Genomic DNA, 25,456 nt, shown 5'->3' with positions numbered 1-25,456 from the left:
ACTCCCACCAATTCTACTCAATGTGGAGGTTCTAGCCAGTACAATAAGGCAAAAGATAAAAGGCATCCAGCTGCATTGGAGAAATGAAGTATTACAGCCTTTATTTAGAGAAGATCTGAGTCTAATATAAAGCATTTCAATATAGACTACTTAAAAAAAAAAATTAAAAACCTCTTCAACTCATAAGGCAAACAATCCAATTGAAAAATGGGTAGAAGATTTGAACAGATATTTCACCAAAGATATACAAATGGCTAATGAACACAGGAAAAGATGTGCAACATTATTAGTCATTATACAAATGCAAGTCAGAACACAATGAGATACTACTACACACCCACCAGAAGAGCTAGAATCCAAAAGATTGACAATACACCAAGTATTGGTGATGATACAGAGAAACTAGAAAATTCAAACATTTCTGCTGAGAATATAAAATGGTACAGTCTCTCTGGAAAACAGCCGGTAGTTTAAGTTAAATATACACTTTCGGAACAACCTGGCAATTTCACTCCTATAGATGTAGTCATACGTCCACACAAAGACAAAATAACCCAAAACTGAAGCAATCCGAACAGCCATCAACTGGTGACTGGATGTGCATACAATGGAATATCACTCCATAATAAGAGAATAACTCCTAATAAACTCTATAACATGGGCGAATCTCAAAATTATTATGCTAAATAAAAGCAGCCAAAAACAAAAGACTACTTATTAGGATTCAATTTAGATGAAATTTCTAGAAAAGGTAAATCTCTAGAGATGAAAGCTGATTAGTGACTGCCTATGGCTAGAAGTTGAGGCAGAGATTAACTACAAACAGACGAGAGGGAACTTTTTTCAGTGAGGAAAATATTCTAAAAGTAGATAATGGTGATGGTTGCACAATTCTATAAATTTACTAAAAAAAAATTAATTTGTATATTTACAATGGTACATTTTATGGTATGTAAATTATATCCCAACAGGCTGTTTAAAAAAAAGGTAACAACACATGGGGAAAGGGACCATTTCTCTATTGTTCCTTAGGCCATCCAAAATGCCTTGTTCAGTTTATGGCATACAGTAGGCACTCAAGTCTTTTCTAAATTAAAAAAAAAAAAAAAACTGTGGCGCATTTACCTGTCAATTTGACAACTCTCAATTTAACTGTTTACTGCATGCCAGGTACCACTCTAGGCAATGTGGACCACGGATGAATAAAGTAAATAAGATCTCTGCTACTTATGAATGCATAATTTAATGACATGGTATGAATGAGGAAACGGATGAAAAAGAGAGAGGTGCCATATAGAGAATAAAACGGGGTATGGATGATAAGCATGTCTGATAAGGAACTTGAGGTTCAGTGGTCTGAGGAGACCTCTAAAAGGAGGTGGTCATATAAGCTGAGGCAATGATGTTAATAAGTGACTGGCCATATGAAGATAAGGAGGAGAAAAAACATTCCAGACAAAAAGAATAGCAATGCTTGGCATGTTAAAGGAACAGAAAGATGGCCAGAATGGCTGGAGCACAATTAGTAATGGAGAAAGTGGTATGAGATGGGTCAGACTAAGTAGGGTATTCCAAATCAGGGTAAAGAATTTAGATTTCATTTTAAGTATCATCGAACACCAATGGATAATTTTAAGTTTTATGAAATGTGCATACCATCTTTCCCACAAAAATCTTTTCAGTAAAGACATTCCACAATTTTTTACTAAGTTAGATTTTAATAAGACCTAAACCCAGTGCTACTGTTATCAGAAGTTTAGATTTAAGATATTTTTTAATACTTGTCAGATTGTGTACCTTGTATACTTTTTTCCAATTATATTGGTCACCTTATAACAACAGGAAGAAGGTCTGATGTTTCCTATTTATCAATTATTTCCCCCAAAGCATTAAATGATTCAAATGTTTGGTAGACAATATGCTTTCTTTCTTAACAGACTGATTTCTGAGCTTTCTATCATTTGTTATGAAACATTTTACTACTTTTGTTGCTGCTTCAATGCTTTGCTTTCCCCAAACCATGCCACCTGTTTTCCCTAAGGTTTACTAAAAAAGTTAAAGAGCATTGGCATTTCAGACATTCTAGCATCTTTTGAAACACATAGGAAGGAGCTTACTTCTCCGGCATAATAAAGTGCAGCAAGGACCAGAGCTCTTTGAGGGAATTCTGAAGAGGGGTCCCCGTAATCAGGAGCCTATGGTTGGACTTGAAATCAATCAGAGTTTTATACAATAAAGAGTCATCATTCTTCAACCGATGGGCTTCGTCCACTCCCAGAAAGGCCCAGTTAATACTGCCCAGCACAGTCTAAAGTAAAAACAAAACAGAACGAGCCACCAGGTCAGAAGGGAACCCAAAAGTACTTTAAAGTGTTAATTATCTCTGTACAAATACCATCACAAAGGTATACATAGAAACATTTATTCTTCACTGACTTAAAGTATATCAGGACTCTTCTGTTTATTCTGTTAGTTGACAGATTGGTGTCTACTCAGAAGAGCAGGTCATCCTCTAAAAGCTATAGGGGGGTCTTTTAGGCCAGGTTTTGCTGCATGTCTCAAAGTGAAAACACAAAAACTGGTATGCTGGGTAAAAACAACACAAAAACAAAAAACACATGATTTTGCAGTCTCTCCTTAATCAAGATTCTTCTCTGCCTATTCTCCACCCCAACCTTGAAGCACAGAAACACCAAGAGCCACCAAATTGAACTTGTTTATGCTTATTATCACCAGTGGGATCACCTGGCACATACATTTCTTAGTAACTGTGGGAAGGAGATAATTTAAAGAGCTTCATTTTTCTGTCCTCCTCACAGAGACCCTTACACAACACCTGTTCTGGAGAAATGCTTAACAATAAGATGGGGAATACCTGAGAGGGCACTCAAGACCAGCTTCCAATGACTGACTAGAATCTCCAGTAAGTTACTGGCCTCAATACCCTTTCATCTATTTAATTCAATTGGCTTAGGTGACCCAAGGTCCCCTTCAACTGTAAGGTTCTGTTTATTTTTTAATAACCTTAATATTCTTCATGGATTTTTTTGTTTGTTCATTTGTTTGCTTTTTTAAATAAAAAACGAAAAGTAACATGGCAAGGGGGAGGCAAAGACCCCATCATTTGGACAAGTCACACTCCAAAATTTAGCCTTTTGGTTACCAATTACACACCTTATCTTTTAAGAGGATCTCATATGTTGTTATAAGCGCATTGAACTTCAGCCTTTTGGTCTGACAGTGAATCCATTCGTATTCTCGTATCTATAAGAGAAAACGATCATTAAGATACAATTTCTACCTTTACCTTTCTATATCACCAGCAAGTCTTATGACAGATGCAATAAATATACCAAATAAAAAATAAATCTGATTAGAATTTAATGAATACCTTATACATTCTAAACTGACCTAAGCAACCAAAGTATAGAGCAATATGAGTTAGAATTAAAAGATCTATCGTGGAGCAGCAAAAACTTTATTGCCAGAATTCAAATAAATTGTCATCTCCCTCTGCCCCCCTCCACCCCCCATATATTTGACCACAAAAATGCATTTCATCAGCAATTAAACCCTGGTAACTTGAACTTATCTAGGGATCTCCCAGAATGAGACCTTTCTTAAGGAAATACAATTTGATCATTCTTTGGGTAGGGCATACTTTTATTAGTAAATAAAACAAATTCCAACCTCTGGCTTGGTCAGAAATTTCATTAATCATACAGCAGAAAGATGTGGCCCCCAAGAAAAAAGAAAGGGAGGCTTACAGGATGAAAATACAATTTAATATGAATGAAAACAACGTCAATGCAAAAGAAAACAAAAACTAACACATTCGTACTGAAGTATAATATAATGTATTTAACTGGACACCCAGCAAGCACAATGGCCCATGACAGAGCTCCTACAGTTTGGTTGTCAAGTTAAGAACCAGAGGACAAGTCAAGGAGAGCTGCAGGGAATCACCATGAAGTGGGAAGAAGAACAAAGAAAAGGAGTACTGGAAAGAAAAGAAAATGTCCCTGATTCCACAGTTTTTTATTAGAGTTCACTTTCTTTGTCTTCTACCTTTCAATGCAGTAGTGCTTGAAGCAATTCTGCATAATCTAGAACTTCTTTTTCTTTTTTAATGGTTAACGAATGGATTAACAAACTTAAGAACTACTATAGACTTAGAAACTCAAAATTAGAGCAATGAAGTCTGCCAGAGTTTAGGTTAGAAAATTTTAATGAAAATATTTAATAAAAATGAATTTGCATTAGCATGGTAATATATGGTTGTAACATCTCTCTCAAAGGTTGAGGATTCCTGATGGCTTGCTCTTATTATAAGCAATCCCCTAGAAACAGTTTATTCCAACATACACACAGTGGTGAAAAAGCAAAGGTCTGGGACCAGACGTGTCTTTGTCCCAGTCCCAGCTCTGCCACATTCCAGCTGGCCTGGGGACAAGTGTTAAACTCTCTGAGTCAATTTCTTCAACAGTAGATTGGAAAGAATATCATCTACTTTGAAGACTATCATAAGGATTATAGGTAATACACGTAAAGCACCCAGCACAGGGCCTGGCACATAGTAAGTACCTTAAAAAAAGTTGTTATCAAGAAAAGATTTGCCAAACAAACTTAAGCCCATGTGTTCTAAGTTCCTGATGCTCAAGTTAACTTTGATATCAGACAGATAATTCTCATTTCTGCAGCTCTGAAATGGCTCACTGTCCTTTTATTCCTTTCTTGTAAGTTATGCCACCTCACTATTTTAAAAGGTTAGGAAACAAACTCTAAGAACTCAATTATTTTCAGTAACATCTCTCTGCTCAAATAGCAAAAATAATATTAACATTCCACAAGGCATTAACTCTATCTTATAATCCTTTATAAATAAAGTGGTCTTGAAAGCACAGGGGAAAGAAAGAAGAAAAACTTAATACTGCAATCCACCTAAGAGAGATTCCCATTCAAGTACTGCTGTTGCTGTTCTTCACAAAGTAAGCATATGTTTTTTAAGACTATCTGAATTGTATTTTTGTGATACATCAGTCCCCCAATATCAGGGGCATAGCACCGTGTCAGAATCACAATTTTACTAAAGACTATAATGGCTTTAGGTCAATTTCCAAAAATACATTTATAACAGATTCTATCCCAGTTCTTTTTGTTTACACACCGTATTTCTGCTCATCAGGTCACCTATGTAAACCACTACGTTAATCTCTGGTGCCCAGATTTCAAACTCCCTCTGCCATGAGGTGAGGGTGGATAAAGGGACGACTATAAGAAAGGGGCCATACAGCTGGTGTTGATGAAACAGGTAGGAGAGGAATGATATGGTCTGGATGGTCTTTCCTAGGCCCATTTCATCAGCAAGGATTACACTGTTACTTCTGCAGAAAGAAAAAGATAAAAACAAAAAGATCATTAGTTCACAAAAAAACAGTATGTGCACAAACAGCAAAGGCATCAATGCCTCACAATGTCACCAAGCAAGACATGGGTTGTGAGCCTCTAATGTCTTTCCTCTCCTCTGCAATTAATTCTCCTACATTAAGACAGTCGAGTAACAAGTAATCTAAGTATAATCAAGGTTTGGATTACTGCAAGAGCCTATTCAGACTATATGTTCTTTATCTTGCATTTTGGTCTTTTACATCTATCCCCTGTAACAGAGGTGGCAGGTTTTGTTATATTGGTGTATGCAAGTACATGACCTTGGGTTCCATCAGTACAGAAAGCAAGGGCAGATGGGCTATCCCCACTCCTGATGAACCCTACAGGCTGACAGTCATGTGCCTTTGTTCAAAGTGCCCACCCATTCCACTGCAGGCCACTGGGTTGTTTAATGCTACATACACTACTCCCTAGACCTACATGCTGCAGGTACACAGAGCTTGTTTTAAATACACTACTCTACAGCAGGGGTAGGCTGCAGATCAGATCTCTGAATCCCACCCTAGACCTACTGAATCAGAGTATCTGCGGAAGGGCTCAAGAATCTGTATTGCTTAACAAGTACTTCTGGATATTGTGCTATGGGTATATGGCTTGGACCACACTTTGAGAAACAAGGCTCTAGGAGACAGGCAGGAGGCAGGATTTCAACAGGATGCTAATAGAAAAGGATTGTAAAGATATTAAGAAAAAACCTTTAAGTAAATTAAGTTAATTTAAACTGAAAGAAATAGCCAGTTAGGAAAGTATGTTCCAGAAATAGAAAAGAGCCCATTTGGCAGGAAACCAGGACTGCGTGTATGCCATAAGTTTGAAAATATTAAAAGGTTCTGGAAAATCAGGCCATGGGAGGTTTACACATATATAATACATGCTTAATCAGTGGACCGGAGAGAACTAAAACCAATATTCAAGTTAAAGACAACTTAATCGATTAGAAAAACAAAGACATTTAATTCACCAAGAAGAGATTCCTTTGAGTAATTTTCCTCATATTTCTCTCACCTTTTCACACCACTGGGGAGGAAACAGGGTTAATTTTCTCCAACATTTCCTCTCCCTAGCAAACTGCCGCTGTCCATTTATACACATGAAAGGAAGTTTGGATTGATGTGCCTGCTTTTCTGGCACTAGACCAAAACAGCATGTTACTTAACGCAAGGTTTCCATGACCAGGGCCTAGTAGCTGCCTGGGCCCTTTTCAGCTGATTCTGAATTAGCCAGTTTAAAGTAGAAAATGCTGGCTCAGGACTCTACATGGTGTGACTTTGGACAAGGGCTCCTAAGAGCCCTCAACTATAAAACAAGAGGGTTAGTTACACAACTCCTTAAGGCTGCACCTAGCTTATAACCATCCTTTAGGAAGATCAGGTCTCACTACTCTCCGAAACAAAAATAATTTTCAAGGAATTTAGAACATCAGACCTCCATTCTCAGTCACAGAAATTGAATCTCCTCAAGATCTCTGATTCTCATATTGAATGTTAAATATTACATAAATTTTTACAAGACAATGAGTAGTACATGGTTCAATTGGGAAAGTCATTGTAAATGCACCTCTGTAACTTAAAAACCATCTTTTCGGCATTGAGAAAAGAAGCTGGCATGTTTTTGTTTTCAGGCTGTAGTCTAATTCTGAAATAAGAAATCTTGCTTTGCCATAAAACACTGAAGAAATTAAGAGTTTACATGTGGGGGAAGGAATTTGGAGACAGACATTAAAGGTACTTCTCACACTGTATGTTCCATGAAGACAGGGAAATCCTGTCTTGTCTTGGCTCACTATTAAATTCTCAAGGCCTGGGACTTCCCTGGTGGTCCGGTGGTAAAGAATCCACCTTACAATGCAGGGGACGTGGGGTTCGATCCCTGGTCAGGGAACTAAGATCCAACGTGCCTCGGGGCAACTCACGCGCCACAACTACTGAGCTCACGCACCTCAATTAGAGCCCGCGTGCTGCAAACTATAGAGCCCGCGTGGTCTGGAACCCGTGCACCACAACCACAGAGCCCACGCACCACAACTAGAGAAGGGAAAACCCGCATGCCACAACTAGAGAGAAACCCGCACACCACAACGAAGAGCCCGCACGCCGCAATGCAAGATCCCACATGCCTCAACAGAGATCCCACGTGCCGCAACTAAGCCCCAACGCAGCCAAAAATAAATAAATAAATAATAAATAAAATCTTAAAAAAAAAATTCTCCAGGCCTACCTAAGTCCCTAATACACAGTAATTAGGGACTACGTGAATTTGCAATTGAATTTGGTGAATGAAATTTATGAGTACAGCCTCAAAGTACCTTTAAACCTCGTTGTCTTATCTCTCTTTCTTCTTTTTTTCCAAGACTATGGTGATCTTGTTACAAAAAGGTAAAGGATAATTTCACAAGTCCAACCGTCAGAGAATTTTCTCTACAAGGGATGGCCTGTACAGCAATCGGGGGCGGGGGGGGGGCACATCACTCTTCAGCACCATTATGTAAAATTAAAGGTTTCCCTGGCTCAGAAAGACAACTGAATGGAAAAAAGACATTTTCTTCTTTCTTCTGAGAATAACTCCTTCCCCACTAAAGATCTGGGCAAATTACCTTGCTATTTATACTCATAAATAACATAGTAAGACATAGGTCTCTGGCTACGAGAAATTAACCCCCAAATAACTAAATAACAAAGTACTTTTTACTTTAGACTAAATTGGTAATTATACATACATAAAAACTCCCAGAAGTGGCTCCTCTCAATCACATAATTTTTTTATTTCTATAATGTACAAGAAAAGGAAGTAATTCTTTACACCTAACAGTTTTAAAAAGCCAGAAACAGTAGAGAAAACATCAAACATATTTTTCTACCTACTTGCACCAAGAATGAGCAAGCCAGTTGAGACCTTCTAGCTGATAATCTCGGAGCTCCAGGTTCTCTCCTCCTAAATATGCCGGCTGTTTCTTTAAAGCCACAAATCGTGGTCTCTGCTTCAGGGCCTGAAATGCAAAATTTAACAAAGCCCAGGTTTGAAAAAAACCTTCTTCCTGTTCCTATGTTAAAATGCTAGCCATGATTTCTGTGCTCTGCACCAAAGCATAAGAATTTACATTTCACATCTGAATCACCAACCACACCCAACCCACCACGAGCTCTTGCATCGTGGTCTGCGTTCCCAAAGCCAGATTGCATCCCGAAATATTTTTTAGTTATGGCTCCTTTCCTGAAGTAAGTTTGCGAACATCATTAAATAGCACTTACTTTACATCATCTCTACAGTACAGCAGTGAGTCTCCTATTTTCATCTTGGCATTAGCTTACTCTCAACAATGCCTCTGGGAAAGTCTGTATATGCTAAATGCAGCGGAACTTTTACCATAACAGCATTTGTAAATTCTGAATTGCAGCCCACCTACCTTGAACCCCCAACTGTGTGAGTTTGGTTTTCTGAAGGAAAGGATGCTGCTCTCACCTCCAGAGGTGTGAAGAATTGGCAGTCTAGTAAAGCCATGTCTCTATGGTGTGCACAAAATGTGGATTCTGTGGCCAAATCAGTTTGGGAAACAATGGATTAAAAAGTTATATAAATTTCATGGCTCATGACTTTTCAAAGTCTAACATTCTTGTGTATGCTGTGAACTTACAGGAGAAACTCATTCAGGAATGCTTCCCAAAGTTATTTGGCCACAATAGTGTTTTTTTCAGGGAGCATTTCTCTGAAGATTAGCACTCTCTGGAATAGTGCCCCATTATGAGAAGTGTCGTCCTAATAACATATTTGATAAGGTAATTATTGTTAGTTGCAGCCCTCCTTTGTGAGCAGCTGGCAGTAAATGGAATCAGACGCCTCTGGCTGCCCACTTCTGCCACGTCTGCCCCACAGTGCTTCTCCCATCTGACCCCCCAGCTGCTGCCACTTCCCTCGTCCTCACACTAATTCTCCCTCCATGGGCTTCTACAACACCTTCCTGGTGGGACCTTCTGGCTTTAACAACTGCTTACTCTGGTCTCCAACACATGGCCGTTAGATGAAACTTTCTAAACGAAATACTGTTTCCTGCCTGCTGCTCTGCTCAGGAGGGTAGGCTTATGAATACCCACAGAATAAAATCCAAATACCCTCCAAGGCATTCAAGACATACACACTTTGACTCGCCAATATCACCTCCCTCTCCTCCTACCCTACCCTGAGGTCCGGTGGTCCTCCTACTGACTATAAGAACATCTTTCTCTTAATATCTTTCACGGGAGGCCAATAACCTGGGCCCCCTTCTGTCTGTCTAACCAGCTCCAATCAATTCTTCAAGGACAGGGCACTTCAAGCACCACAATTTCCTCGTTTTAAAACCCCTTCAATGATCCCTGTGGCTCAGTGACTCCTACTTCTGGAATAGTCTTTATCACACTCATTGACCTTCAGTTACACACTGCTTTTCACAGATAGAGGTTTGGTGCCATGAATTTGAATGTCAACCTCTTGGAGAAAGAGGCCATGTCCTACATAAACTTTTATTACTGAGGACCCAAGCGTACCAATTTACACAGGGAATGAATTCCAACGGAAGAAAAGGAACTGTACAACCAATCTAGCAAATAAAAGAGCCTATATATTTAGTTTATAATCTAGAATTCAGACACTCCCCTTTCCCGTCACTTCTCTTTAAAGTGCTTTAATTCTTTCCAGTATTCTCCACAATATCTCCAAATTAGATGTATCTAATTGTGTAAATAAGATTAAAGAAGTCAGCAAAGCCATTATACAACTCATCCTCTCCTTTTGTTTTAATTATTTTCCTTTGATGTCAAGGTTAAGTCATTTTCTTTCACTTCAAAATAGGAATTATCACTTACTTTTGTAGTATTTTCTCTTCCCAACATCTACCTATGTGGCCAACCCTTTGTAGCAATACACCTTTCCCCTGAAAACTCAAAAGCCAGCAGTCACCACACCTTGCATTCTCTTGTTGGGATGGTTTTTGAGTTGTTCCGACTATGGAAGCTGTCGATGCAGCTCTGGAATTTCTTTCCAATCAAGGCTTCATCTTCCCAGCTGCACTCTGAATAGGGCAGTCCCATCCATTTGCATAGATATTCAGGTTCGTTGGAAGGTGCCGGCTTCCGACTGTGAGCTATTTCACATATAAAAATTTACAGATCAGCAACTGTCAATTAAAGGAGAGGAGTGACATTCTGTTTTATGTATAACCAAGGAAACACCATGTGGCAAAGCTGTAAATATTCTGCAAAACATGAACTGCTCTTAAATGCTAAACAATATTTATAAACAAGATGTCTTGCTTACCTGGAAAATCTGTTTGACCCAGTGTAGATTTGCTCGTCTTCACAGCTAAATAAATGGAAAGCTGGGTAAGTTATCACCATAACCAAGAAAACGGTGACATGTTAGGTCCTATGAATAAGAGTACAAATATACTCTACTATCTCACATCTTAAAAAAAGAAAAGAAAAAGCAGCCTATCTAGCACTTACCCCATCTCTCTGTTCCCCCTTTACAACAAGGCTCCCCTGGGGAGCTTTCTTCATACTGTCCCCTCACTCTCTCCTGAAGCCACCCCATCAGGCCTGTAGCCCCACCACCTCATGGGTCCATCTCCCCAGGGCCAGGCCTGCTGCCAAGCTGAAGGATCAAGTCCCAGTCCTCTTTGACTGGCAGCGCCTCCTCCTGCCCGAGCCGTGTGAATCACCTGGCTCCCAGCACACCTCCCTCTCCTGGCTCTCCCCCTATCTCACTGGCTGTCCTTTCTCACTCTCCTCTGCTGGTTTCTTCCTGACTTCCAAAAGCTAGAATGCCCTCAGACTTCTACTCTCACCACGTACACATTCTTGATGATCTCATTAAACCTTAGGCTTTAAATACTATCTACATACGGATTATATTCTCAAATTTAAATCTCCAGCCCAGACTGAGTTCTAAACTCCAGACTCACATATGCTACAGCCTTCACAATACTATCCACTTAGATGACTGAGAAGTATATCAAACTGACAAATATCAAAATAAGCTCTTGATTTCCGTTCCAAAAATCAGCTCTTCCCTTAATCTTTCTATTTCAGTAAATGGTACCTCTAGTCTCCTATTTGCTCAGGTCAAGAATCTTGGCACCATCCTTGCCGCCTCTTTTCCCCCATCTCCAAATCTACCGGCAAAGCTTGTTTGCCTTTCCTTCAAAATAAATCTAGGCATCTGTCTATTCTCCAAAAGTATACCTACAAAAATGCATTTTTTTAAAATATTTATTTATTTGGTCGCACTGGATCTTAGTTGCGGCAGGCAGCCTCCTTAGTTGTGGCATGCATGTGGGATCTAGTTCTCTGATCAGGGAACGAACCTGGGCCCCCTGCATTGGGAGCGCAGAGTCTTAACCGCTGTGCCACCAGCGAAGTCCCGCATTTTTTTAATATATATACATTACTCCCAAAAGAAAAAGTTCTATTATTCCTGGAGCTCAAACACCGCTTAAATGAGTTTCCATGTACTTACCTATTACTCTTTCTACTATCTGATACTGTTTGTTCAGCTCTGAGGCCAGCTCTTGTTGGCAGTTGAAATATTCCACATCTTCAGGAGTAACTTTCCCTAACCTGGACAGAAGACAGACAAAAAAAATAAATACTTATTAGATTTGGGGGATCCATATACATCTATCAATGCAAAGTCAAGGTAGGAAAGGAAGCTTAGTCTTTACTTTCATATGTCCCTTAGTAATATTTTACTAATAATTAGGCCAGAGATTTTAAGAAAAACATGTAAGACTTACAGAAAACACTAAAAACCTTAGACTTATAGGACATACCAGTTGTTCTCTGATGTGGCCCATTAATAAAGAAACCTAAAAATAACTATTTTGTGTGATGAATTCATGTGATAAATTCATATATCTTAATAGACAAGGACAATAAAACTCTTCCAGATTTACAAGAAAACCTGCCTTTTTTCAAATATGTATGGGCTTTAGGCGTGATTAAATGTGGCTTTTTTAGAAAACCATACTTATAAAACGACAACACCAGCAACTTGAAATTGAATACTGCTATAGCTTTCAAGGATTTTTAAAACTCTAATCGCTTTACAAACTACCCATATCTTAGGGATACATATTTTTGTTTTTGACTCAAAGAAAAAATTTCTGATTTACTGAAGTAGCATATTTTGCATAGTAATAAAACAGGAATTGGAACCCATTTGTTCCTATTCCTAACACAAAATAACCTCATCACATGACACTGACACATATGTCTTCGGGGGGAACTTATGCTTCTTTTCGTCAGTTTAGGTGTGTGTAGCTGTGACCCCACGTATGTCTCAGATGCAACCTAACATGTTCAAAGCTGTAAGTAAACTACAAACAACAGGCTATCACAGTTTCAGAACATTTCTGTCACATCATTTCTGTAAACTGCGTAAAACCAAGATTAGTTTAAAGTACATCATAACCCAGAGAGTTCTAGAATATTAACACCTGACATCCAAGCTACCCCAGCACAACCACAGAAAGTAACAAGGTGCTTAAGTAGGTTAGCCTTGGACTCTGGCTGCCAGAATTCCAATCCTGGGCCCTCTCACAGAGTTGCTCTGTACCTCACTCTTCCCACAAAAAACATTTTGTTCAACAGTACAAATCTCGTAGGATTACTGTGAGGATTAATGAGATCATGTCTGAAAAATGCTCCATAAGCTAGTTATTATTAAACTCTACACACTTGGTGGCTATACACAAAAATATACACTATCTTCAGCTCACAGTTTTATAAAACGTAATCGTGGATGCCTCCACGAGATGCTAAAGGCAAAATTTGATTTTCTAGATAGCTGTGTTCTCCATGGACTAGTTAAAAACCTTCCCTTCCTCCAGGCTGCAAATGTATTTTTTTATCCAAGATGGATAATGTACCATTGCTTGATTTCATCCTCTTTCTTCTTGAAGTTCTCTAGTTTTTTTAGGCCCTTCACTTTCTGCTGCTGTAAGGACTCTTCACTCTCCCACGTGCTATGGATATACGACCAGCCCTTCCACTTGATGAGGTACTGGACTTCGCCTTCATCCTTTTCAGGTTCAAAGTCGCCACTAGGGTCTCCGTTAGCTTCAACTGCATATACAGTAGTAGAAGCTCCAGTGGCTGAAAAAGGATTCAGTTAAATTTTTAAAAGTATATTAAACCAGACATTGAAAAGCTTCCCAAATACACAAATGTCTAAAGAGTCTCTTTATGGATGAAGCACCAAAATCCTTTTACTTGAAATAAGCAGAAATTCACAAACAATACAGAATGAACATGATCAACAATTGCAAATATTTTCATGATGCAAACCCAATTTTTACTACTTAAAACATTCCAAAATTTGCTGGTGAAATCAAAGAAATCTCTGTATCCAAACACAATAAAAATGGAACAGCAATATCCTTTTGTTTTGGTCCCTACTAACTCAGAAAACACATCTGTCTCTCCAGGAATATTAAGAACAAGGTAAGAGAATTTAAAATCTCCCCAATTACTCATCCACCCAAAACTCCCTGTTAACTCTCTTAACCTCAAGTAAGGCTGGATGAAAAAAAAAAGACAAAGAAAAATGAATTAGGTATTATTTTGATATTTCCTATATGGAAAGTTTACTTTAAAAAACTGAGTTGTGAGATATCTCAATTTGGATATAAAAATTCTCCACTACTGTCCAAATATGTATTTAACCCGTTTGATACTTATCACAAGGAGATTCAAAAACAAGTAACTAAAGGTAGATTTACTTAATGTTAATAATCAAGAATCTCTGCTGCATCACTGGTTTTTAAGATATTAAAACATCTTTAACCAGCTCAATTTTAAAATCTCAAAGACATATGGGACACAGCCCTATAGTCTCAGGTCAGTTTTTCTGTGGGTCAGAAAAACTTCCACATTTCACAACAAATACAGGCATGGACTGAAATTCATCACTTCAGAGCTGAATACATAAAATTTGGGCCTTACTGAGCAGATATAAAAAATAATTTGCTAGCTTCCAATGGCAGGGAAGGGGCAGCAGGTGTCATGTCTGGCCGCAAAGGTGGCAAGAAGCCCCTGAAGCAACCCAAGAATCAGGCTAAGGAGATGGACGAGGAAGGTGAAGCATTCAAGCAGAAACAGAAAGAGGAGCAGAAGTAACTCAAGGAGGTAAAAGCAAAGGCCAAGGGGAAGGGTCCCTGGCCACAGGTGGAATTAAGAAATCTGGCAAAAAGTAAGCTGTTCCTTGTGCCTGAGGCAGTGATGATCTTTAATTCTACTCCTGTTTATAAACATCTGGATTCCCTACCATAACATCTGTTGCCACCTATGGCAAGAATGAAGTGTTGTCTTCACATACCTCCTTTCTTTCCCAGCCTTGAATCTAAGACCTTTTCAATAGTTTCACTGTTATCCTGCTGTTCATCAACTCCTTCTCCAGTCATTTCAATGAGGTCATCTGAGTCAGTCTCAAAGTCATCATCTTCTTTATAACTGCATGAGGAATAATGCCGCATAAATGAGAAACTATCTTTTCAGATTCAAACACCATCGTACATAATATCATTAGGACAAGGAACCATACCCTTTTGGCTCCAACATGCTGTTGTGCAGATCAGCCACGATAAAGTGGGCTCGAAGTTCATTTTTTTTTCCTGCTTAAAGTATTAATGCATGTTCACAGATAACTGCAGGAAGGCTAACTCATATTTCAAAATAAAAACTGACTACAGTGATTTCTGTAAGCAAGACATAGAAAACTACTACAAAGACACTCCTATGTTTTCATTTTTTAATGAGATCATTACCATGTATAAACAAGGAAACAACTACAAAGAAAGAAAATGCATGATAAATGAAAAAAATTACTAGTATTCCATTAGATAAAAGCGGAGCAATAGGTCTAAGATTGAATATATCGACCCTGCATTTTGTCTCCCAATAACAAGAATATGAAATTTAAGTATTCTCAAGTTACTGAGCATACTTCCTGGTAATAAAATATTAAAATGTAACCTTCTGCCATATATTAACAACAAATGGTTTGGGAGTTACAGAAGAGAAAAACACAATTCTGGATGCAGTACAGCTACAGGAGGAAAAAGTGCTAAGCTACACATTAACATACTCAAAACCTAGTCCTAGCTTTCAACGTATTAACTGGATACATTGAACAGGTTATTAATAACTCCAGGACTCAGCTTCACCATCTTTAAGTAGACCAAAAGAAACCTGCATATCCTCTAAAAGGAAATTAAATACCCTTTGATTCATATAAAGTAAAATATTTATGTTTGCATATTCTATTCCTTTATTTCATTTTCTATTAATGCTTCATATCGTATCGTAAGCTTGATAAGATTATTATATCCAAATAACAATACATAAGCTGAAACTTAAAAGAATTTCTGATTCAAAGAGCAATTCAAAAGTGAAAATACAATCCTAATGTCCTTCCTAAAAAAGGACGTTATGAAATGAAGATAACATCACTACCACCTCAATGAAACATGAACTTGAAATAAAGCAGTTCTCTTCATAGGAATGAAGGCTTGAAATGAGTTATCGCTATTCCTTCCATATTCCTATTGGCCAGAACCATTCTTTTTGCAGGAACCCTGACCAGATTTCCGGATACAACCTCAAGACACAGGTCATTATTTTTACCTATCAAATGCCTAATCCCGGACTTACCAGAACCAAGCTCTAGCCAACTACACTACCACCTTCCCTTCACACTAATGAAAACCTTCTGGGGCATCACCTACCTAACATTTTTAGCCGCTCTGCGGCGAGTCTGCCTTTTGGGAGCTTCATCATCTTCATCCTCATCATCAGAAGAATCTTGCTTTTTCCTCTTTCCACGCTGAGTCTTAGGTTGTTTTTTAACACGAGGTTTGGGCATTGCTCTAAAATGAGAAAAGAAAAAATGGCAAAGTCCTTACTTTATCATCTGCTGTCTACTTCAAATCTATATAATTATTATTTCCCAGAGCAGGGTTCATATATAGGGATTAACCAGGGGAATGTTAGACATGAATATTCCCAGGTCCCATTCCCTGAGATTCTAATTCACTAGAGATCTGCTTCACTAGAAACATGAAAGTGATTCTACTGCTGATACCCTTCAGTCATTTATAGGAATACAGTCAGCCCTCTGTATCTGCAGGTTCCACATCCGCATATTCAACCAACCATGGATCAAAAATGTATTTGCAAAAAAAAAATTCCACAAAGTTCCAGAATGTAAAATTTGAATTTGCTGAGCATTAGCAGCTATTTATATAGCATTTACATTGTATTAGGTATTATAAGTAATCAACAGATGATTAAAAGTATACAGAAGGAGATGCATAGATTATACGAAAATACTACAGCACTTTACATAAGGAAGCGACTTGAGCATCTGCAGATTCCGGTATCTACAAGCGTCCTGGAACCAATTCCCCGCAGGGGACAAAGGGACAACTGTACTGTGGGTTCTGAGGCAACGGTTCTCAACTGTTCCTCAGGATCACCTGACATAAAAATACACATGCAGCACGCTGCTGATGGCAGCTCTCTGGTGGGCAATTTGGAAATATCTATCAAAATTACAATTTTATTTCTGGGAATTGACTTTACAGATATAGAGTGATACAGGCACAGTAAGGTATTCACTGTGGTATTTGCAATAACAAAAGATTAGAAAAACTAAACATTCATCAACTGGGAACTAGTTCAATAAACAGAATACTACACAACCATAAAAAAAAAGGGAGTTTTCTGTGCATTGATAAGGAAAGATTTCCAAGATAATGAAAGAAAAATGCAGAAAAAGATGCATGGAATGCTATCATCTGTATAAAGGAAGTAAAGGACAAGAAATAAATACACATATATTTTTCTCCTATGTACATAAAATATACCAGGAAGGCTACCTGAGAGACTGTGCCCTGCCACAGACCAATGGAACGGACTGAGGAGGTGGCCCCTCTAGTGACTCCCCTGCAGCCAGGACTGAGAGCCACAGACTAGGAGCTCTCAAAAGGAAATCCCTAAGTTCTCCATCAGTGGTAAAAAGGTGAAAGGAGAAAGAGGGAGATGGAAACTCACAATCATAGTCTCCTGTTTCACTCATACCTGCCATAACCAACACTACACAGACAGATGATCAGAGATTCAATAAATGATGGGTAAAATCTAGAAGACAGAACTGGAGTGGATTCCAGCCCTGAGAACTGAAACTGAGAAGAAAGGAGACAAAACTCATTGATGAATTTCCCTGCTGGGATGGGAGGTGAGTGAGGGGTCAGGTACAACGTCCTAAGCCAGGGATAGACACAGGTTTGCTGTAAATGGCCAGAGGATAAGTATTTTTTACTTTCTCAGACAAGAGGCAAAGTTGAGGTCACTACATAGGTACTTATATAACAAGAGAAAATAAATTTTAACAAATATTTCATTGACGAAAGTCAAAATAAAATAATAATCATTGAGTACTTTTTTGTGTGATACAACATCTACTAACGAGAAGAAGAGAATTCTTTTTGAAGGGATAACATTTCACTTCACTAGGGTTCAAATTTAGTGTTCCTCATCGCCAAACTACAAATGTTCACCTATAAAAGCTATACTGAGTTCGCAGGCCATACCAAAATAGGTGGTGAGTGGGATCTGGCCCAAAGTCAATATTTGCCAAACGCATCCTAAGCAATACTGCAAGGAGGTAAATTTTCCTGGGGCCTCTCTGCCTCCTGCTTTCCGTTCCCCATCACCAGTATCTTTCAATGCCATACGTCTGATCAAAAATTACCAGTTTCCTCTCATCTCCACCTGCTTCCTTCTCTGCACAGATTCTCTGCTTAACGTTATAAAGATTATGAGAACAGGATAATAAACAGTAAAGTATGCTTTGAACCCGCCAATTAAACTTAACAATTAGTTCTCCCAAAAAGAACTTGTACACTAGTCAAATACACAGGGAGCTTTTCTTAAGAGTGGAAGATACATTCGCTCCTCATAACTAGTCTGCCTGGAGTATGAACAGTAAGATCCACTCTGAGCTACGTCCCATGCAAACACACAAAATCAATATAAGTAGCTCAGTAATCTAATTACTTGCTAATGATGCAGGCTGGCAAGAAGTTAACCAGGCATTCAAAATCCGGAATCACAACACACCGTACCCCATCAATTAAGGCCCTCGGGCTAGCACTACATCGTCCTTCTCAATCTAACACAAACTGAGCTCGACCAGAAGCAGAGATGTTCAAGCAAACACTGCACCTTCTGGGGACAGGTCTTCTGGCTTTCACTTTTTTTTGCTCTGGTTCGCTCTCTGCACTGGTGCCTTGTTCCTGTTCATCTTCTGAGGGTTCCCGTTTCCATTTTTCTCTGTGATCAAAAGCAAAGCAAAATTTTTTTTTCTGAAAGAATTCTTCAAGGTTGTTTAGCTTGAAGAATCTGACAAATCTGACAATCTGATTAGCCAAAAAGGCAGAACATGTATATTTTAGATATTATGCTAAAAGATTTGTTCTAGCTCCATTTAAATTTTGGTTGTGTTCCTTCCTGGGCTGTGTAATATCTATTCCTATTTTATATCTGGTATCAAAAATAAATGAAAATGGAAGCTAAGGCTGTTATTTTTTAAACCATTTGTTCTGGAAAAAAAAATGCTGCTAAATCTCTAATATTCTATTTTTATTTACTACTATCATTGACCAGATTGAAGTCATAATATATACTAGATCAGAGGTTCTCAAATTTTAGCATGGATCAGAAAATACCTCAAGGGCTTATTAAAAGAGATTTTTGGGCCACAGCCAGTTTCTGATTCAGTAGGTGTAACGTGAGGCCTAAAAATTTGAATGTTAACAAATTCAGATGATGCTGATACTAGTGAGAGACTTGAGAACTACTATACTAGTTATTTTAACATCTTTAGAATATACTGAGAAAACAATCCCCCAAATTATTTTTCAATGATAAACCTACCACCTACTAAATAACCTGTTCAACTAATGAAGTAGCTTTTAATAATTATTAAATACAGTAGGTGTTCTTTTGCTCCTCGAGATCGTAGAAGACTTGGGAGAGCCATACCCTATAGGTGCCCTACTATCCCCAAACAGTTTTTGAAGTTTACTTGAATACCAAACAAGACATCACATAAACTCAGCTCATTTCTCACCTGCAGGGAAGAAGGAAGGAGCATATATAATAGCTACTGGGCATGAAATATCTAGAGGAAAAATAAAAACTTAATAGGCAAGAACCTGGGGTTCTTTCTAAACAAAACAATTACCATTGTGCCTCTGGGTCTGTGTATAGAAAATGAGGTTATGCTAAAGACAACCCTTGCCAAGTTGCAAAGTCAAATCAATATTCTTCATGGGAGAGTAAGTCAAAGTAATAGTGGAAGAACCTTCCTAAAAGGTCCAGGAGCCACCCTACACTTGAATTAGTGGAAACATTACGGGAAAAAATGTTTTTCAAGCCTTCCATGAAAAGGCAGTGGAGCACTTCCACGTACAGTACTCAAGTTCTACTGGCACTACCATTTCATATCCATTTACCTAATAGTAGGTCACTCTACGTGGGCAGGGTATCCTTGTACCAGAGCTTAGCACAAAGGCAGGCAAATGGAGATACATCTTTGTTAAATAAAGAAATAATTAAAGAATGAGTCCTATCAGACTGTCAGACAGGTAGGGTGCTTTTGGAAGCAGACTGGTAAGATATTAAGGCCTACTATTGTCACCTAATACCCTTCACTCTCTCTTTAAAGCAAACTATACTCTGGGCACCTGCTTTATTCTCCCTGCCTAGAGCCTCGTGCAATAAATGTCTGCTAAGGAATCCAAGGAATAGATGGTGACGGCCAGGAAGGAAAAAAGGAAGATGTCCAGCAATTGGGAGATTGGCACCTAAGGCTACAGTCTCCCTTGGGCCAAGTCCAGAACAGTTTACCCTTTAGAAGGAACTCACACAGTCAAACTGGAGAGAAGTGGTTTCACAGGAAACAAGCTTGAAAGAACATGCACGTAAGACCTAAGGGAGAGCAGATCAGATGAGAAAGATCCACAGTCAAGTATTATTTGTAATTTACATAACTCTGCCAGAAATTGAGAATCTATATCCGGGCAGCTAACAAGGTCCACTTCCATAACTTTAGGAGACCAAACTGGCAGTAAACACTGAGAGAATGGATGTTGAGTCTAGTTTTCCAGTTAAACTGCAGATTTGTAGACTTACAGACAACCAGGAGGACTTAGAATCTCCCAATGTAAGAATGTACAAAAAATTAGCAAATCGTCTGGTCCAAAGGCCTCTTCCCAGGTAGGGGGAAACTCAAGCCCAGGGAGAACAAGCTGTTCGGTACATGTCAAATCCCCAGCCCTGCTACTCTCAACCATAACCTACTGAAGACCATAGAATCTGCAAACATTAAAGCCAGGCTTACACATTCTGGGAGGAGCTGAACAATCAGAGGCTAAAAGATCTAAATGAGTTTTATGTATGCGTATTTGAAATTGGCTGGATTACTTCAAATTTCATTTTAATTTTCCAGAATAGAGGGGGGAAAAAAAGTAAGTTACAACCAGCAATACTAAGTCATTCTGTATAAGGGGTGAAAAGGGCAATCAATTACAAAAAGATTACTGCCCAACCCTGGCTCTCCAACAGGTGAAACCGATGTCCACTTCTAGTTTGCTAGCTTCTCATATAATGCGAATTTTATGAGGGAGACTCCCTGACTAAGCCGTACGTTATATGCTGGGCTACAAGGAAGAGAAGTCTAAAATATGAGATCGTGATTAAAATATTTTTCATACATTAAAGGAGGCTTGAATTGCCAGATCCAGCTCTAAGAGGCCATCAATGGGATTCCCTAAAAGGGAATCAATGGAATTTTTGCCAAAATTTTGGGAACTGGGGAGAAAAATATCAAGATTTGGCCACTGAGGCCTCAAGGCAATATAAATAGATAGGAAAAAGTCAGAATGCAAGTTAACTGGGTATAGTTTTCTTCCTTTACTAAGAAAAGGTGGTTGGTAGGACACAAATCAAATCTGAACTGTAAAGGAGGGAAGGAACAAAAGCCATTTTTAAATAAAATGGACCTAAACTCTGGTCAAGAGCCACTGAGGCTTCCTATTAACTGTCTCTAAGATCTCAAAGAAGGGAACTCCTTTCTCCACTTTAGAAGGCAGGTAAGGAAAAGAGGGAAAGAGTTGCTTTAACTTCACTGATTTTCAGTAGATTTTCCCGAAGAGAATGCCTTTCAGTAGCAAGTCCCAGTGAAGAGGGGAAATCTGGGGCTAACGAGGATTCTCTTCCACTGTCACAGGACTGTGACAGACTTTCAATTCAAAGCAGTGGAAAGGGAGAAATAACTATAATCCCAGGAGGATAGCTTCAAATGATTACAGCTGAAATACTTTTTTAAATTCCAGTTGGGAGAGAGGGTTTTGGAACCACTGTACAGTGGGGTTAAGCACTACTGGGACCGTCCCGAGTCAGGAGAAATCCCACACAACATTTCACAAATTAGGGTAACATTAATAGGGACTACATAAAAAAGGGTTCAATGATCAAAACAGCATGAGTGGGTGAAGCAAAACGTAAAATTTTGTTTGTATGGCTTTAAGTCAGGGGTTACAATCTTAAATACCCACTGGGGCCAGGTAAGGACTGTATATGGGGTCAAATGGAGAACTCATGGCCTCTCCAAAGGTTACAAAGACCAGTGTTATATGGGGCAGCATTGACAGCTTTTCTCAAAAACTAGAAATCTAGATTCCTACATACCATCCCTCAATTTTCAACACTGCCAACTAATTCAAAAAATGTTTTCCTCTTCTAAGCTTTTAAAATGCTAATTCACATGACTCAAGGGGAGTTACTCCCTTCCAAGACTCTACCTTCAGAAGTGTCAATGTCATAAAAGCAAAGAAAGTCTGTGAAAGTGCTCTAGATTAATGAAACCTGACAACTAACACATATTTAACCCTAGATTGGATCCTGTCCTGGGGGTGGAAAAATATTATGAAAGACATTATTGGGTTGACTGACAAAATGGGAATATAAATTAGACCAAGGAGTTGTAGCAATGTTAAATCTATTTACGTTAAAACTGTATTGTGCTTATGAAAGAAAACATCCTTATTCTCAGGAAATACACACTTAGTACTTGGGGGTGAAAGACCTTGATGTATGAATCTTAGTCTGAAACATGTGTGCAATATATAAGGAGAGCACTCACAACGATAAAGCAAATGGGGCAAAAATGGTAACCAACGGTAAATCTCAGTAAAGTACACAGGCATTCTTTGTACTACTCTTATTCTTACAATTTTTCTACAGTTTGAAATTAATTCCAAAAAAAAGTTTAAAAATGACTCCTTTTAAAAACTTTAAAATCTGCAGGGCAGGGTTTCAGAAAAACACTTCCCTGTGCTAATATTTCAAAATTTCCACTCCCTTTGAGTGAGTCTCTCAATTCTGAAATTCATGTGCACACACACTGGGTTCTGTTACCCTTGCTCAGATCACAGAGGCCCCCGTAGTGCTGTGCCTTGCAACCTGAGCCTTAGCAGTTGTAGGACCTCCTCTAATTCATGTTAGAAGGGAAGAGGTCCCCATAAGCCCTAGTACTCTCCAGCTGCCCAGAGGATGACAAGAGGTGAGGCCAGCCCAGGGCCCAGATAAACAAGCATGAGGAAAACCTCAGCTTATGCTAAGTTCCTATGGAAGCGCCCAGGGGTAGAAAAGCAGCATCACAGAAGACACAAACCCCCCACGAGGAATGAAAAGGTTCTACTCAAGGGAAGAAAGGTCCATGAAGTCCACTGAGAGTTGCCAACTTTGGAGAGCTCTCAGGATTGATAGGAGAGGGAAAATAAATATAGAAGCCAGTCAAAAGAGTAAGTCTGATGTGTTACACAGGGACTGAAAAAATGGAAGGCTTCTCCACACCCAGATAAAGCCATTAAAATGAGGAGTTCAGGGACTTCCCCAGCGGTCCAGTAGGTAAGACTCCACGCTTCCACTGCAGGGGACACGGGTTCGATCCCTGGTTGGGGAATTAACGCAGCACGGCCAAAAAAAAGAAAGAAAAAAAATGAGGAGTTCACGTTTTCAAGTACAGCCCATTTAGATTCCAGCCAAGAGACCAGCAGAATGTAGCCAGACGGTAGAGGAAAAAAGCACATGCATGGACTTCCCAAAAGCCCCCAAAAGCCTGGGAAGCTGAGAACAGAGTCTCCCGAGCAGGCCCTGGGACTGGGGAAGAACAAGAGCCTTCTGAGCTGCCAAGAAGTACAGGCTTGCCTACAGTTATCATGTTCTCCAACTCTAACGAAATATTTAAAACACAACTGAAAATCGTATGCCCTCTGGGCAGGGCAATTAAATACTACTTGACTTTTCTTAGCATAGTTTCTAATAACCCTGTTAGGTCAGCAGAATAAGTATTACTCTATTTTGGAGAGGAGAAAATGGATTTTAAAAACTCACATTACTTTGCTTTAGGCCAAACATTTAAATTAAGGATTACTAATACTTTAAAACAGAGAATATATAACTGGGGCTCTCAGTGGGAGCCAAGGACAATCGTTTACCATGAGAACCCCCTGAATTTGTGTGCAGAGTTTTGAGTATTCTTCTGAGGAGACGGGCTGTAGAATTTAGTTTGTCAAAGGGATCCACACATCCCCCCAAAAAAGATTTTTTTAATTATTTCTCCCCCCCAAAAAAAAGTCAAATTTTTTTTTACCATAAGTAGAATTTTTTAAGTTTTAAAATAACAAATATATAATCTATATCATAAAGGGATTTCACATTAAGCCCATGAATTAAAATTTTCTGGCTTATGAACTGCAATAGTAAAACTACATGGAAATGACAATGTGAAATTTCATACTAAAATGGGTGTCCAACCAATATAACTTTGCCATGCCAACACAAAGAACAAATGAAAAGGAAAAACAGCCAATCTAAATGTGTTCCTTGTTTATCTAGAATAGAATACCAAATGCCTATATGTCTGATATTTGTGCACATTTTTAAGAAAAAAAATAACTAGGCTAACTGGGCAAATCAGATGGAATAGCTGGGGTTTGCCCCAAAAAGTAGCCCAACACCTACATGTGAAAAACTAAGAATCCTGGGTTTCAAATGCCACTGCTGCTGCAGCAGATTCAGATGAACAGGAATCCAAGATAGCAAGAGACAGAAGCGGACTCTGGGCCCCGGGGTGCGCTACAGACACAATGAAGGCAGTCCCAGAAATGCTCACATGTTCCAAACTACCAAATTAAGTAATCTCCCCCATGAAAGACTTACTGTTTTTTCAGCTGCCTCTGGCCTCTTCTTTTTGGGCTCCCACTCTCAGACCCGCTACTTGCCTTCAGTGTGTGAGGGGGAAAAAATGATTACAGACTTTAATTCACAGTTCTTAGGGATAACACTACCCCCTGGTTCAACAATCTACTCAATATAACATTATTCAATATGAGTTTTTAGACAGAAAGAAACCTAAGCATCTGATTGGTGGTGCTCACTTTTCTTTTGCTTTGAAAATTAATTTGTCTGTTACTGCTAAGTTACCTCTAACGCCAGGAAATATTTCTTTCAGCTTGACTTCTGAAAGAACACAAATGCCAGGAAATATTTTTTTCAGCTTGACTTCTGAAAGAACACAGTCCAATAAAATTTTCTGTGACGATGGACGTGTCCTGTATCTGCAGTGGCCCACAGAGCAGCCAGCAGCCACATGTGACTGAGCCCCTGAAATGTGGCTGGTGTGACTAAGGAATGGATTTTTCATTTTACCTAAATTTAATTAATACACATTTTAAAAGACACATGTCTAATGGCGACCAAACTGGATGCTGCAGATATAGACTGTCACACAAAAATGCCACACATTTAGTGTGCCACTAAAGGCAGTACCTACGGACCTGTTTCATTTCAGACTCATTAAAGAGCATGGTCAGTCATGAGCCAGCAGCCCTCTGCTAACAGCACTAGGA

General features: G+C 38.9%; 1 protein-coding gene across 4 annotated transcripts in view; it reads right to left on the bottom strand.

The window, feature by feature from the left end:
• The window catches only part of CHD2 (chromodomain helicase DNA binding protein 2), a 117,566-nt gene that overhangs the window by 68,355 nt on the left and 23,755 nt on the right, over positions 1-25,456 (bottom strand). For 2 of the 4 annotated variants that reach the window (XM_061179980.1, XM_061179981.1), the window contains 12 exons: positions 24,768-24,829; positions 18,705-18,812; positions 16,205-16,345; positions 14,797-14,930; positions 13,349-13,574; positions 11,938-12,038; positions 10,738-10,782; positions 10,386-10,564; positions 8,310-8,434; positions 5,168-5,384; positions 3,175-3,264; positions 2,118-2,308 (listed from right to left, as the gene is read on the bottom strand). In XM_061179980.1, the coding sequence (XP_061035963.1) occupies positions 2,118-2,308; positions 3,175-3,264; positions 5,168-5,384; positions 8,310-8,434; positions 10,386-10,564; positions 10,738-10,782; positions 11,938-12,038; positions 13,349-13,574; positions 14,797-14,930; positions 16,205-16,345; positions 18,705-18,812; positions 24,768-24,829 (1,619 nt within the window). The remainder of the gene's footprint in view (positions 1-2,117; positions 2,309-3,174; positions 3,265-5,167; positions 5,385-8,309; positions 8,435-10,385; positions 10,565-10,737; positions 10,783-11,937; positions 12,039-13,348; positions 13,575-14,796; positions 14,931-16,204; positions 16,346-18,704; positions 18,813-24,767; positions 24,830-25,456) is intronic. The other 2 variants (XM_061179982.1, XM_061179983.1) reach the window with 1 other exon arrangement.

The sequence above is a fragment of the Eubalaena glacialis genome, chromosome 2, assembly GCF_028564815.1.
Source record: "Eubalaena glacialis isolate mEubGla1 chromosome 2, mEubGla1.1.hap2.+ XY, whole genome shotgun sequence".
Classification (NCBI taxonomy): domain Eukaryota; kingdom Metazoa; phylum Chordata; class Mammalia; order Artiodactyla; family Balaenidae; genus Eubalaena; species Eubalaena glacialis.
The sequence above is the reverse complement of the archived record's forward strand: the minus strand, read 5'-3'. Positions and strand labels throughout refer to the sequence as shown.